Raw genomic sequence first — 13,478 nt, 5'->3', positions numbered from 1 at the left:
GTATTGAAAACGTCCATTTACAACGAAATCACCTATAAGCATTTTGACTAGGACAAGTACAAAAACAATATAAATTTGACTTGACAAATGTTAATGCAAATGATATATGATAGTATAACAAATGTGATATATGTAGAATCGTAATTATCATCTGTGGTGTGTAATAACTCCCTTCATGCGTGTCCTTACCTTTTTTTTATGTGATGAGCAGGCAAACGAGCAGACGAGTCATCTGATGGTAAATGATCATCGTCGCCCACTTGCACCCACAATACCAGGGGTATGGCGAGTGTGTTTCCCGCCTTTAAGGTAGGTGTACGCTCTTACCTGATTTTAATCGATCAAAAGCACAGATCAAAAGTATTGTGAAAGATTTTGTCGTGTTTGATTCGTGACCTGGAGAATATATTATGTGGATTCGAGTGCAAGAAACAAAATATCAGCAAAGCATCATAATTTATATCATAACAACATTTATTTTTATTAAAATTATCTTCGATAGTTTTGAATATGAATAGTATTTGAGGGAGACAATAGTTTGTACATATAAAAGATTATATAAGTGAAGTCCCATGGGGAAGTGGGGTAAGGGGCAGATGCATTATGCAGACAGATGTAAAAGATTATATAAGATATAAGAAAAGTTAGGGGCACTAGATGAGAGCCCTGCGGCACACCGGTATGTGTAACGTACGATACAGAAGAAGAGACCAACAAATCCTCCGACTCAGGCTGTTTGTGGAGATATGACTCTAGCCATATTAATAATTGTTCTATAATATCATAATTTGTTGTCTTTTCAAGTAAAGAAATGAAACTGACTTAATCAAAAACGTTGGTGAAGTCAGTATATTGCATCAACTTCGCGTCATTAGTACACTTCAAGACATAACATTCAAGATAAACATAATATCGAGTAACATTTTAATCTTTATGAGAAATAAAATAAAAATAGACAATAAAAGCCACGATAGATTCGTGGCTTTTATTGTACACTAATACAATAAAGCTGAAGAGTTTGTTTGTTTATTTGAACGCTTATCTCGGGAAATTCCGGATTCGGGATTTTCCGATTTGAAAAATTCTATCAGTGTTAGATAGCCCATTTATCGAGGAAGGCTATTTCATCTCCTTAATGTCAACGGGAGCGGAGGACTGCGGGTTAAACCGCGAGGCACAGCTAGTCTTAAATTAAATTGTCAACGTGTTTAAAACAAGAAGTGTACAGAGTGAATATTCCAATATAGAAGCGACCTACAGCTGTATATTTCTATTATTAATAATTAACAGCTCTGTTAATTTCTTACTTACGTATCTATATGTAGACGTAAAATACGTTGCAAGAAGGTTATCACAGCATACAATTTTATACTCTTATCTAAGCGGAAAAAGTATAGTAGGTATCATTTTAAAACTATTTATTCAATTTATATACTCAATGACGTTTTGTTTAAACATTTTTATAAATATTACCGCTCTCTCTTTCTCATTTATCAGTTTGTTCCCTTAATTTCGTCATTTGTTATTTAATTTAGGACTGAATCGGGTTTTTCAGTTGTAAAAAAATTTTTTAGCGTAGGTACCTACTTTCTTTATAGATAGAACTAATAGCATACCTATAGGTTTTTGTCTGGCACGTCACAGATGACCACCATTTTAAAACATATATGAGAGGAGCTCGAAATTAAAATCGGACGAAAACATCAAAGAAGCATGGATATATGGTTATAGTGACCGACTATAGTGATTAATATCTTTGGAGGAGATATATAGAAAACAAAAGATCGCGCAAAACTAAATAAAAAAGTAAAATTACATGTATGTATGCTAGCAAAAATCATTTAATCACTAGTGACTTGTGATAACAGCACGATTTGATATTCCCATCAATTTCACGGCAAGTTGTAGATCTCTGTCACGTCTTTATTTTTGAGTAAGAAATCACCTTCAGTTTGTGTATATTCTATTCTTCTGCTTGTGTATTCTCTAATTTTGTTAAATTGGAAACAATGATGAGTAAATGCTTTTGGATCGTAATGATTCTATCGTGCTCAAATGCAACTGAAGACGTAAGTTATAATTTGGAAGCCCCCCGGCTGATCAGCGTGACGTCAGTCGAGCCACGAGGGCTATACATCCATTGGAGTAATGTTAGACAGTTAATGCGTGATCCTGTCTTGGGCTTTAAGGTAAGAATTACATATATTACAGGTTATTCGTACTTTCAATGGTTGAACACTGAATTTATAATATAAAAATGAAACGCAAAATGTGTTGGTAATCGCATAAATCGAGAACGGCTGAACCGATTTTGTTAATTCTTTTTTTTATAATGAAGACGTAAACAGATTACGTAAACATGTTCCACGGGCGAAGCCGGGGCGTACCGCTAGTACTGAATATATCGCCTTTGAAAATTTATAGTAAAGCGAAACTCACAAACTCATACATTTGAGTTTTAAGTGTTAAAATTTAATTAACTTAAGTGTAGTTTTTTTACAACTTTAATTTAATAAATAAAATAAAGTTGTAAAAAAACTACACTTTTATAAACTTTCTTTTTTTCAATTTATTTAGATACATATTTTCGAGATATCTGAGTCATCTGAGACAGAAGTAAAAATACTAACAAACAATCACCCAGAAATTGTGAAGAATGACATACCTTTACAGGTGAAAACTCTCTCTATACATTTTTTAAATATGATAAAATAAATTGATATGTCCGTAAAATTTTACCTCAGATTTCTACTTACAAGTATTTCATTTTCCAGAAATTCAATTCAAACAAAATAGATCCGACTGTCGAGATTATAACGGGAGTAAGGTTTAAAGCTACTGTTACTGACCTTAAATACAATACTCTTTATGAAGTAAGAGTTCTTGCCTTTAAACGTGATATGGATGGTCCACTATCAGAACCAATAAGAATAAAAATATTGAAAGATACAGAATATGATGCTGTTGTTACGAGGACAGTGAATGGGTGTCAGTTTTCAATGCAAACAGAAAACGTACAAATAGAAGAAGATGTCTTTCCGTTAATTTACAATTCTTACTTTTAATTGAACTCTTAAATATTTAAAGATTTGTTTATTACAAAACTTTGTAATAAACGTATTACACAAGGACAGGAAGTGTGTGATACTGGTCGGTTACAATAAAAATAATAATGGGTTTTATCATATTTTTCAAAATGTTTTATTGATAACAATTCATTTGTAAAACTATAAAGTATTTTATACAAATAAAAAAGATTTTTGCATATTTTTTCATTCATAAAAAATCCTTTACAGGTGATAAAGAACAATTACTATTCGACTAAATCCTAACGTAAATCTAAAGGGCTTTAATTCGTACGTAGTCAATGACCAATGGTTGTGACCATGTCGGCCACCAGGCGTCCATATCTTGCCAGAAGTTGAGCATCGCCTTCCGACCTCGATTCCTCCAAGGCTTCAAACGAGACCCGGATGTGTAGATGCCATCTGGAAACTCGGATATTCCACCAGCTGACACCCCTAATGTTGTATAGAACTGAAATTGAAATTGGTACAATATATTTTTTGTATACAGAGTCACAAATTACAAAAAAATTATACGTAGTCAAATAGTCATAGCAATCCGACGGGTCAGTAGATGTACCTACTTAGGAATTAACAATAAAGAAAATATAAACTTCACATTTAACTAAAATTTGTGTATTCTTAAATTTGCTTAGTTTGAAACCAGAGGACCTTGTTTTATAATATCCGGGAATTTATGTGTTTAGTATTACTACTAGTATAATACATGTGAGTCATAACTCATAAGTAACTTTTCTAATAGCGATATGGTTGAATTTCGACAAATGTCCCTTACATTATTACAACAATTTCTTACTTTGAGCTGTACGTGATATGGCATGTATGTGTTTAGATCTATTTATCGTAATATGCATATTTTTATGTACTTTAACTATTACGCTATAAAAGCTATTTTATTTAAATTACGGGTCAAACAATTAGGCACAAATGGGGCCAACTCGCATTGAGGAAGGAGACGTACGGCTTCATGAAAATAGTAATGGGTAGCTCTTTCAGAGACTATAATTAATACACAATATATACTACGATCCAACAGACGTCCTGTCTTCATGAAAATAGACAAACCCGTGAATTAGTTGTTAAGTTTTTGCATTTTTTTAATCTTTAGGGGAAAGTTTCTTTAGATTTTCTTTGATAAGATGCTGACAATAAACACATCAAAATAAGAATTATCGAAATCGCTCTAGCCGTTCACGCGTGACGCCATGACCAAGGGAAATAGGGATTCATATTTATATATAGATATTTACATAATCATCAAACGGAGCCATGCTGGTCCCAGTGTTGAGGAGGTCGCGTGGTAGCTGACAGTCCCGGGGCAGCTGTCCCTGCAGTCCATTTGTTGTGGGCTCCACACGAGCCCATTCTATACCATCCACTGTTAAGGTTATTCGAGCTGAAATAGGATCGTAATCATTTTGGGGTTAAAATATTTTCTTGGGTCAGAGTGGGCAACTGAGCTGGTTTGTCGTCTGATGGTAGACTTATACTACTACAATACTACAGATAATATTATTTACTAGTTCTATTACTATCCCAAAGTATAAAAAATAACCCATGAATATTTACAGAGGGAGATGCACCATACACAAAATGAGACTGAAAGTGGAATGTCTTAGGTACTTAATTCAGAGCTAATGATTACGAGTCTCATTAATAAACGATGAAAATTATACATTAATTATTTTTGTAAATAAACCAAGTCTTCCCTTATTCAAACCTTTCATTCTTACGTTTAATCATCATCATCATCATCATCATCAGCCCATATACGTTCCCACTGCTGGGACACGGGCCTCCTATGAGGGTACAGGCCATAATCCACCACGCTGGCCAAGTGCGGGTTGGCGGATGACACATGTCGTCGAACTTTTTAATTCTTCGACATGTCGGTTTCCTCACGATGTTTTCCTTCACCGTTCGAGCAGTGGTGATGTTACAACATGCGCAGATAAATTGAAAAATCAATTTATTTCCTGCGCGCTCGCCTGGTCTCGAACCACGGACTTATCGATTCGAAGTCCGAGGTCTCACCACTGAGCCACCACTGCTCTTGACGTTTAATGTTTGTACTTTATCATAATTATTATGATTATGCGTAACAAGCTATTTTTTTCTATTTATGTAAATAACGTTACTGTACACTTTTTATGTGTAGAATATGTCTGAAAAAAGGGAAAACATAACTGAACCATTATTTTAAAGAAACTTACTGGGTTCCCACAGTACAGCATAGAGATGAAAGTCGTTAGACCAAGGATTCCCAGAATATTTGGTCCTGATGAGGTATTGACGGCAATTGAAATCCATAATCGGTCCTCCATATAGAACCTGAAATTAGTGTCATGCATGTTTTTAGTTATCAAGAACAAAAAAGGTCGTGTGTGCCGAGCACACGTGTCAGAAGCGAAACTTCTTTTGCAGGATTCAAACAAAATTCAAAATTGTAGCCTTACTCCATGTCGTGACGGTATTTCCACGACGCGACCTTGAAATTTTACTCTCAATGCGCCTAAAGAAGTTTCACTTTAATATCAATTTTAAACAAAAAAGGGCTTCCCTACAACAGAAAAAGATTAACTTACGATTAAACAGTAAAATATGGACTTAACATTAAAATGATAATACAATAAAAAATTAATAAAAATATTATTATTTTAATTTAGGAAGTGCCAAGACATTGACAATATAGTATTCACGTTGAATAATAATTTATAGTCTTTTACTACGATGATTCAATGAATGCTAATCAAGATAATAGATTTGAAAACATAACAACTGTTATTATTACAACTGCTTTAATAAATTATTTTTAATGCTTTATTATAACAGTTGTAACAGTAACAGTTGTTATGTTATTCATATTTTCTGTTGTTACTTATAAAAGTTTACTAGTTGTCCTGGCAAACGTTATTCTGCTAGATGTTGCCCGATTCTCAGATAGAGAGACACAAAGTCTCGTGAGAATTGGTCCGTTTCGGAGGAGTATGCTGGTAACTAACATACACACGAATAACAAATAATACTTGAGAATTTTATATATACGTATTACGGAGAAAAGATTTAAATCTGAAATATTTACAGAGAAAGGATTTGATTGATGTACTTGCGTGGTGTGATAGCGTTCCAATTAAACTAGCCAAACTTTCATTATCTTAGTACATGGTCGTGATAATAATTATTTCCATTTAATAGCATACAATACCTGATTTCCAATATTATCATTGCCAAACATCAATTCACTGTTCCCCCGTGCACCAGCTATCCTTATTATTCCTGATGCATAGTTCATGAACCCGTATTTGTTCAATACAGGCTCTAACAGGATATCTGAAAGATCCAATAGCAACATGAAATAAAAAACGACGTGTGGCACTCGGGGACTGCCGCGGTAAAGCTATTGCATAATGCATGCTATGTCTTTAAGCCACACGTGTCTACCCGTCGGAGTGGGGAGCGTGAGGTTTTTTCGTTATGGAATTTCTAGATTCGGTCCCCGCGCTCAAGGCCCGCGATAGAAGCTATGCAATAGCTTAAAACAGAGAAAAACAGATTAAATTTTAAAAGCTACAGCTGAGTAGGTATATTAACTTTTGAATCCACTTTTTAGGAATTAGGAAAGTATGTATAACCCTCCTCGTGTTTTAATTATGATAGAACTCATACTGCAATAATTAATTTAATTTAGATTTTTTGCTGATTTAATATCTGTTTCTCAATTTATTTTATAATTACTAACCTATTTAATTTTTGATGAATTTATTTATGTGCTGATATAATTTCGAATTTTGTTTTGGACTTGCTTTATTTGTAATGAGTTCTAGACACATTTTGTTTTTTTGTTTTGCTGTTTGTACTTATTTGTTATTGATTTTTTTATAGTTTTAATTGCATGTAAATTTTTAATTTATTTTTGATTTTATTTAATTTGTCTCTGATTTTTTTTCGTGTCGTGTAACTGTAAATGGAAGACACAGGCTCCTGAAAAACAGTTCTTACTATCTTAGGAGCCTGGGTCGCTCTAATTTGTAAAATGTTTTAAGTGAAATAAATGATTTATTTATTTATTTATTTATTTATTTATTTATTTATTTATTTAATAAAAACCAAGAAAGTAATAAGTGTATGAAATGTATTAATATCAGTAAGTTAAGTCCCTTGTCCGTATGGGTAAATATATGGGCATGTTATATTTTAACATTCTATCTCATCATTCGGTCTATACCGACAACAGAAAGTTACTTTCTTCATTTAACTCTACACGATATACCTATAAAATTCTAATATTTTCTACAGTATGAAAGACTTCTACAGTATATTTGTGTATTTTCTACAGTATTAAAAAAGGTCACCTGGAAATATCCAATCGCCTCGAGGTAATTTCGCCCGGACTTCCACGAGACCGTATTTAAAGGACAGCTTTGAAGTCAATCTTCCGCTGACAACTGGAGGCAGTATATTTGCTCCCCAAGCACTTGTACTACATTTCGATGAATATGTTGATCTACTTGTGCAGCTAGAATAAATAAAGGATTAAAAATTGTCAAGGGAACTTGTCATACAAATAATTCAAGATTTTATTGCGGAAAGAAATGATATTAAAATTATCATAGAATTAATAGTGACGCCTTTTTCTACGCGGAAATGGGATGCAAACGGAAAAGTACATTTTGGTAGATGAAGAATGAATAATGAATGGTAATAAAAAACTAAGAATACTCATTAGTATAGAGATACTGAAGGCTACGATAAAATATGGATAAACTTTGTAAGATTAGTATTAAGGGTTTTTTTATACTTTCAACGAAATTTGATCATGAAATTTGAATAAAAAATATTACTAAAACTCACCCACTCATTAAATCTAGAGTACCAGAGTAAATCGAGTTATTCGAAAATCCAGGAAAGTTTTGAAGAAGTTGAGGTGCTATTTCCAAATTACCATTCTTAACTGATACTGTTTGACTTTTCGGTGGACGTTGGTAGGATACAAACGGATAATCCTGATAAATAACAACAGAGTTAGGTCTTTTACTGTGATTTCGAGATAAAAAAGAACACAATTTTCAAAAATTTAATCCACTATTTTTCGTGGATCGTTTAATTTAGTTTAAATTTTTATTATTGAAACTTCAGGCTTGAATTGTGCAGGACAATAATTATAGCTATCTGGGGAAGTATTTTACATGGTTGCAATATTCTTTCCACTAAATAAGGCGATTTACATTTTTTTTGATCTATAATGTCTACGTCTACTTCTTGATTATTTGTCGTAATTCAGGAATCTGCTTGAGCATCTTTTACCACTTATGCCCTAATTATTATCAAAATGTTTAATCTCATCTAAAAACAAAATAAAATCTACCTACAGGTTGTTCCGGCACATACTGTTCGATGTACCACAAATCTTCGTTAAGTCTATCAAAGTTGTCTTCAAATATAACTTGGCCGGCACACGCTTTGCCATCTCTCACTTGTGTCAGAGTACTGCGACATCCTGGGGATGATGCTGGAGCTGATGGGTCCACCAGTTCTGAAACACAAAAATGCTATTATGTAAAATAAAAAGGTCATATTGGAGAGCGTCATCTTTTCTTTTTCCTTTTTTTAGTTTATGACAATGACGATAGACTATAGTTAGGTACATAGTATTTTCTAGGGTTTGATTTTACGCGAGTATACATTTAGAAATTAAAGTCTTTTTACGGATTTTAAACGCGATTTATTCATTATATTATTTTCCCGACGTTTCGAACACTTTACAGCGAGCGTGGTCTCCCCGTGACCACGCTTTAACGCGTTTAAAATCCGTTAAAAAGTCTTTAATTTCTATAGTTAGGTACAGTCTTGTAGTCGAACTTTTATTAATTCTTTTTTTATTATCATTATCTTTCCGGAGAAAGAAAGATAATAAATCAATGTATTTTTGATGTTTTAGTTTTTACGTCATATGTACTTTTATTATAATTAATTATTACTAGTATTAAAATAAACTCACCTTTAACAGTAAATGAAAGGTTATCTTTAAAATAGCCCTTTCTATTGCTAACCACATAAACGTAATAGTTGATGACGTCATTAGGTTTAAGGTCTATATTGAGGTCTTCAAACACCCATTTCCCGCGTTTTGGCGCTGTGATTTCTCCTGTTATTTGACCAACATCGGTGTTTTTTATACCTCTATTTACATTCCCTTGGAATACAAATAGTGATAGTGAGGAATCATCTAAAAAGAGTTTTATTATTATTATTCTAAACAACTTCAAAAAAGGAAGAACTTTCCAATTCGTGTGAGTTGGTACTTCTAAAGTGGTTGGTACTTCCATTTCGAGATCTGACGCCATTTTTATTTATTCTCAATACCAGATAGAAATGGGCAGTGTGGTCTAAAAATTAATGGGTTAATCCTTAATTATGCGTATTTGATTAACTAAGGATTAACTCGTCTGCTTCAAGGTGATATTTAAATCGGTTAATATAATATGACGAATAGAATTAGATATATACGAGACAATAATGTCGCCACCATCATTATATAAAATAAAATATATTATTTTTAAATGAACATAATCCATGCTTATTTAATATTATAAATGCGAAAATAACTTTGTCTGTCTGTCTGTTACTCAATCATGCCTAAACTACTGAACCAATTTGCATGAAATTTGGTATGGAGATATTTTGATACCCGAGAAAGGCTACTTTTTATTGCGAAATATGTACCACGGGCGAAGTCGGGGCGGACCGCTAGTACAAAATAAATTAGATTCAACTGGCAGTCAATTGTATACTTACAAATAAGTATTTACATATTTATTAACTAGATTTTTTCTAGATTTCATTATGTTACTAAATTATAAAAAACTGTGATATCATATGGAAACATTCGTGGACGTTTAAGCAAAACGACAAATTCTAGCTGTGCAAATTAGAGCTGGTTTTTTAAACAAATTTTAGCTAAATCGATTTATTGCCTCCGAAACCTGCATGCATTTCATGAAAATCGTTGAACCCGTTTGCGAGATTCAGATTATATGTATATTAACAAAAATAGTTAATTTAAAGGTATGATAAATTAGAGCAACAAGGTGCTTATTAATTAGTGTATTTTTGGCAAATATTACATACAATTGAGGAAGTCTAATTGATTTAATAAATATTTAATATTACTGACCCGGTTTGACACCTGGAAGAAGTCTTTAATAAATAAATGTTTGAGGTATAGATAACTAACCTGGTATTGACACCCGTATGCCCTTGGGTTTTAAGGCCTGTATCGTCACATCAGGTATGTTGAACTGTCCGGATGCACCAGCTGACACTAAAAATAGAATTAAGACGCGACCGAACAGCGTAAACGCCATTTTCCCACTGAGGCCAAAGATGAGTAAGCAAAGATTATATATTTTGTGTATGCAATTGTTGACATTAAAATCACCAATGTATAAAATGTACTATTTGTTTTGTTGTTTCCATCGGTATCTTACTTAGAAGTAGGTAAATCCAATGGTGGGCTCTAAAAGCATTTATTTTTGGTTGTCTGACTTTTACATTTTACTAGATATCCGCCCGCGGCATCGATCACGTTTTCAAAGAAAAACTCGCATAGTTCCTATTCCTGCGGTGGGATTTCCAGGATAAAAAATAGCCTATGCCTTATTCTGGGTCTTCGTCTAGCTACATACCAAATTTCATTCTAATCGGTTCAGTAGTATTTGCGTGAAAGAGTAACAAACATCCATCCATCCTTATAAACTTTCGCACATATACGGATTCCAATTCTATAATGTCAATTGACAAGATTTATTATTAGAAACATGTTTTATACATTATAAATTTTACAAATCCACTAAAAAAGGTTCTCCCCATTAGTCATTTTTCTTAAGAACTGCTCGAGTAACTGATAGTAAAGTAAAGGGGAAGAACCCGCAAACCAAGAGACAATGACCTTTCGCTGTAAAAGTTACATAAATAAAAACCTGTTGATAATATATTATATAACACGTAGTATTTTAACCGACTTTAAAAAAGAGACTCTCAATTTGTAGCGTATTTTTTTATTAAATTTGTTCATTCCGGAAACTCTACGTAAGTAACTTAATTTATTCGCCAAAGGGTCTGATGGGTCGACTGATGATAATTACTCATGCAAAGTTTTATAGGTAATATAAATTTATAAATTTGCAGGCGTAATGCAAAATATGATGATGGGATCATATCGTATAAAAATACAGGATATAGAGATAAAGCATAGAATATAATATAATATATTCTAACGCATATAGTCCGCTTCTTCATTTGTGCGGAAATTAAATTAACGTTTTCTATGGCGTGCCAGCCATTCGGCAAAATATAAATATAGATTTCTCCCTAATTCTAAAATTCCCTCCAAAATTCTAAAATAAGACTTACAAATTAATTAAACCTCAATAAAATTTAATCAAATCGACATTAAAAGCAAAACTAAATTATCTCAACACCAATAACTATACTTACGGGTTATCATACAGTTTCAAGATAATATTATATTCACTTAAACATGGCGAGCATTCAGACAGGATTGAGTTTTCTTTGTATATTTTTAATCTGTTTGATTTATGCTGATCCGCTAAATGCGCCTACAGGTGTAAAAGTTACATTTTTAGAACCTTCTGGACTTTATGTGGAGTGGGACGAAGTACGTTATAATATTCATGAACCAAACATAGGATTTATTGTAAGTAAACTATATATTACTAGCTTACCGCCCGCGGCTTCGCCCGCTTTCTCTAAAACGATTTGAGATTTAAACTATCCTATCTATCAAGTTGGATCGAACTGCGCATGGTGTGCGAATTTTATTATAAACGGTTAAGTGGTTTAGGAGTCCATTGAGGACAAACATTGTGACAGGAGATTTATATATGTTAAGATAATATTAACATTTTTATGGATATAAATAAAAGGTTTGGTATGTCGAATTCTGGAATCAGTATTTCATTTGCTATGTTTTTTTAGGATGAGATTTTACGATTCTAATATGCATTTGGTTCATAATCAATTCTAGGTTATGTATGATTGAATGCAGAATTAAACTTTCGAATGTTTATCTGTCGATATATTTTTATAATATACTAGCTTACCGCCCGCGGCTTCGCCCGCTTTGTCTAAAACCTAATAAATTATATACTAAAACCTTCCTCTTGAATCACTCTATCTATTAAAAAAAACCGCATCAAAATCCATTGCGTAGTTTTAAAGATTTAAGCATACAAAGGGACATAGGGACAGAGAAAGCGACTTTGTTTTATACTACATATGTAGTGATGATACCTACCTAACAACCTACCGAAACTTAGCAGGTTGAATAACAATTAAAGAGGTCATGTTGTACAGTTGTAGTGCTGTAAACATCTAACTGATTTTTCTTCATTTTTTATATTTTAGTTTCCTTATTTTAATGTTCTTACTTATTTTAATTTTTGTAGCATAGCCTAAAACCATTATTTATATTTTCAGAGATTTAATATACCCATCTAGAATTTAATTATTTTCTAAATAAGTGCTTTAGTAATTGATTTTGAAACAGCACTAGGTTAACATATTAAAATAAATATTTACGTAAACATTTGGATTTATCCATAAATATTTTTTGTTGTATGTTAATCAAATGATGATATTTTAACAGGTCAAATTATGGGAAATTAAAGAAGAAACTACAAGAAACTACAAATTGATTAACGGCGAACAATATCCTGGTTTAGAAAAAAATAATTTCGCTGCAGTGGTTTGTTCTTATTAAATTAAAATTATGTTGCTTTAGGGCTGATTTTTCAATCCTTGGTTATAACTTATTCGTTGAATAACGTATTAAACTACCATTTCAGAAATGTGTTCTAATAACCTGTATTTGACAGTTTACAAGTGACATTTTAATATTATCGTGTAATACTTTATTGGACGTATAAGTTTTAACCAAGGATTGAAAAATCGGCCCTTAATCAGTTAGATACTATTTGTAACATTGAACATAATAAAATATCCGTAGCACATAAAACTTTCAACTCTGTTTTCAGCCATTCACGCCTGATCACTTATCACACCAAAACATTAGTGATATTACAGTGAAGGGAGGCTTCTTCAACTATGCAAGGATAAAATCTGTAAAGCCATACCAACTATATGAGGTGCGAGTTATGGCGTATAGAGGAGACGAAATCGGCCCTATGTCAGAACCGAAGCGACTTAAACTTATAACTGAAACTAACTATGTAATGCTGGCTCAAAGGACCACAGATTCTTGTCAAGCTACGATTATTACTAATAAAACAACATCGGATATGCCCGAGACTTATGTTTATAACTCTTATTTGTAGGACATTAAAAGATTTTATTTTTATGTCGTTTCTTTAG

General features: G+C 32.6%; 3 protein-coding genes across 3 annotated transcripts; 2 read left to right on the top strand and 1 right to left on the bottom strand.

Annotated features, from left to right (window-relative positions):
* Positions 1-1,883: 1,883 nt before the first annotated feature.
* LOC123694512 lies at positions 1,884-3,267 on the top strand. Its single transcript, XM_045639966.1, has 3 exons — positions 1,884-2,189; positions 2,578-2,673; positions 2,775-3,267. Exons 1-3 carry the CDS (start codon positions 2,010-2,012, stop codon positions 3,063-3,065), a joined length of 567 nt encoding a protein of 188 aa, XP_045495922.1. The 5' UTR covers positions 1,884-2,009; the 3' UTR covers positions 3,066-3,267.
* Positions 3,186-10,483, bottom strand: LOC123694510 (beta-1,3-glucan-binding protein-like). Its single transcript, XM_045639965.1, has 9 exons — positions 10,321-10,483; positions 9,085-9,312; positions 8,456-8,619; positions 7,938-8,089; positions 7,439-7,602; positions 6,292-6,416; positions 5,300-5,417; positions 4,337-4,482; positions 3,186-3,537 (listed from the first exon to the last, which is right to left on the bottom strand). Exons 1-9 carry the CDS (start codon positions 10,448-10,450, stop codon positions 3,340-3,342), a joined length of 1,425 nt encoding a protein of 474 aa, XP_045495921.1. The 5' UTR covers positions 10,451-10,483; the 3' UTR covers positions 3,186-3,339.
* Positions 10,484-11,588: 1,105 nt separating this feature from the next.
* LOC123694447 lies at positions 11,589-13,464 on the top strand. Its single transcript, XM_045639888.1, has 3 exons — positions 11,589-11,802; positions 12,754-12,852; positions 13,142-13,464. The coding sequence occupies exons 1-3, from the start codon at positions 11,626-11,628 to the stop codon at positions 13,439-13,441; spliced, it is 576 nt and encodes a 191-aa protein (XP_045495844.1). The 5' UTR covers positions 11,589-11,625; the 3' UTR covers positions 13,442-13,464.
* Positions 13,465-13,478: the final 14 nt, after the last annotated feature.

Source organism: Colias croceus, chromosome 9 (assembly GCF_905220415.1).
Source record: "Colias croceus chromosome 9, ilColCroc2.1".
Classification (NCBI taxonomy): domain Eukaryota; kingdom Metazoa; phylum Arthropoda; class Insecta; order Lepidoptera; family Pieridae; genus Colias; species Colias croceus.
This window is presented reverse-complemented; position numbering and strand designations above follow the sequence as displayed.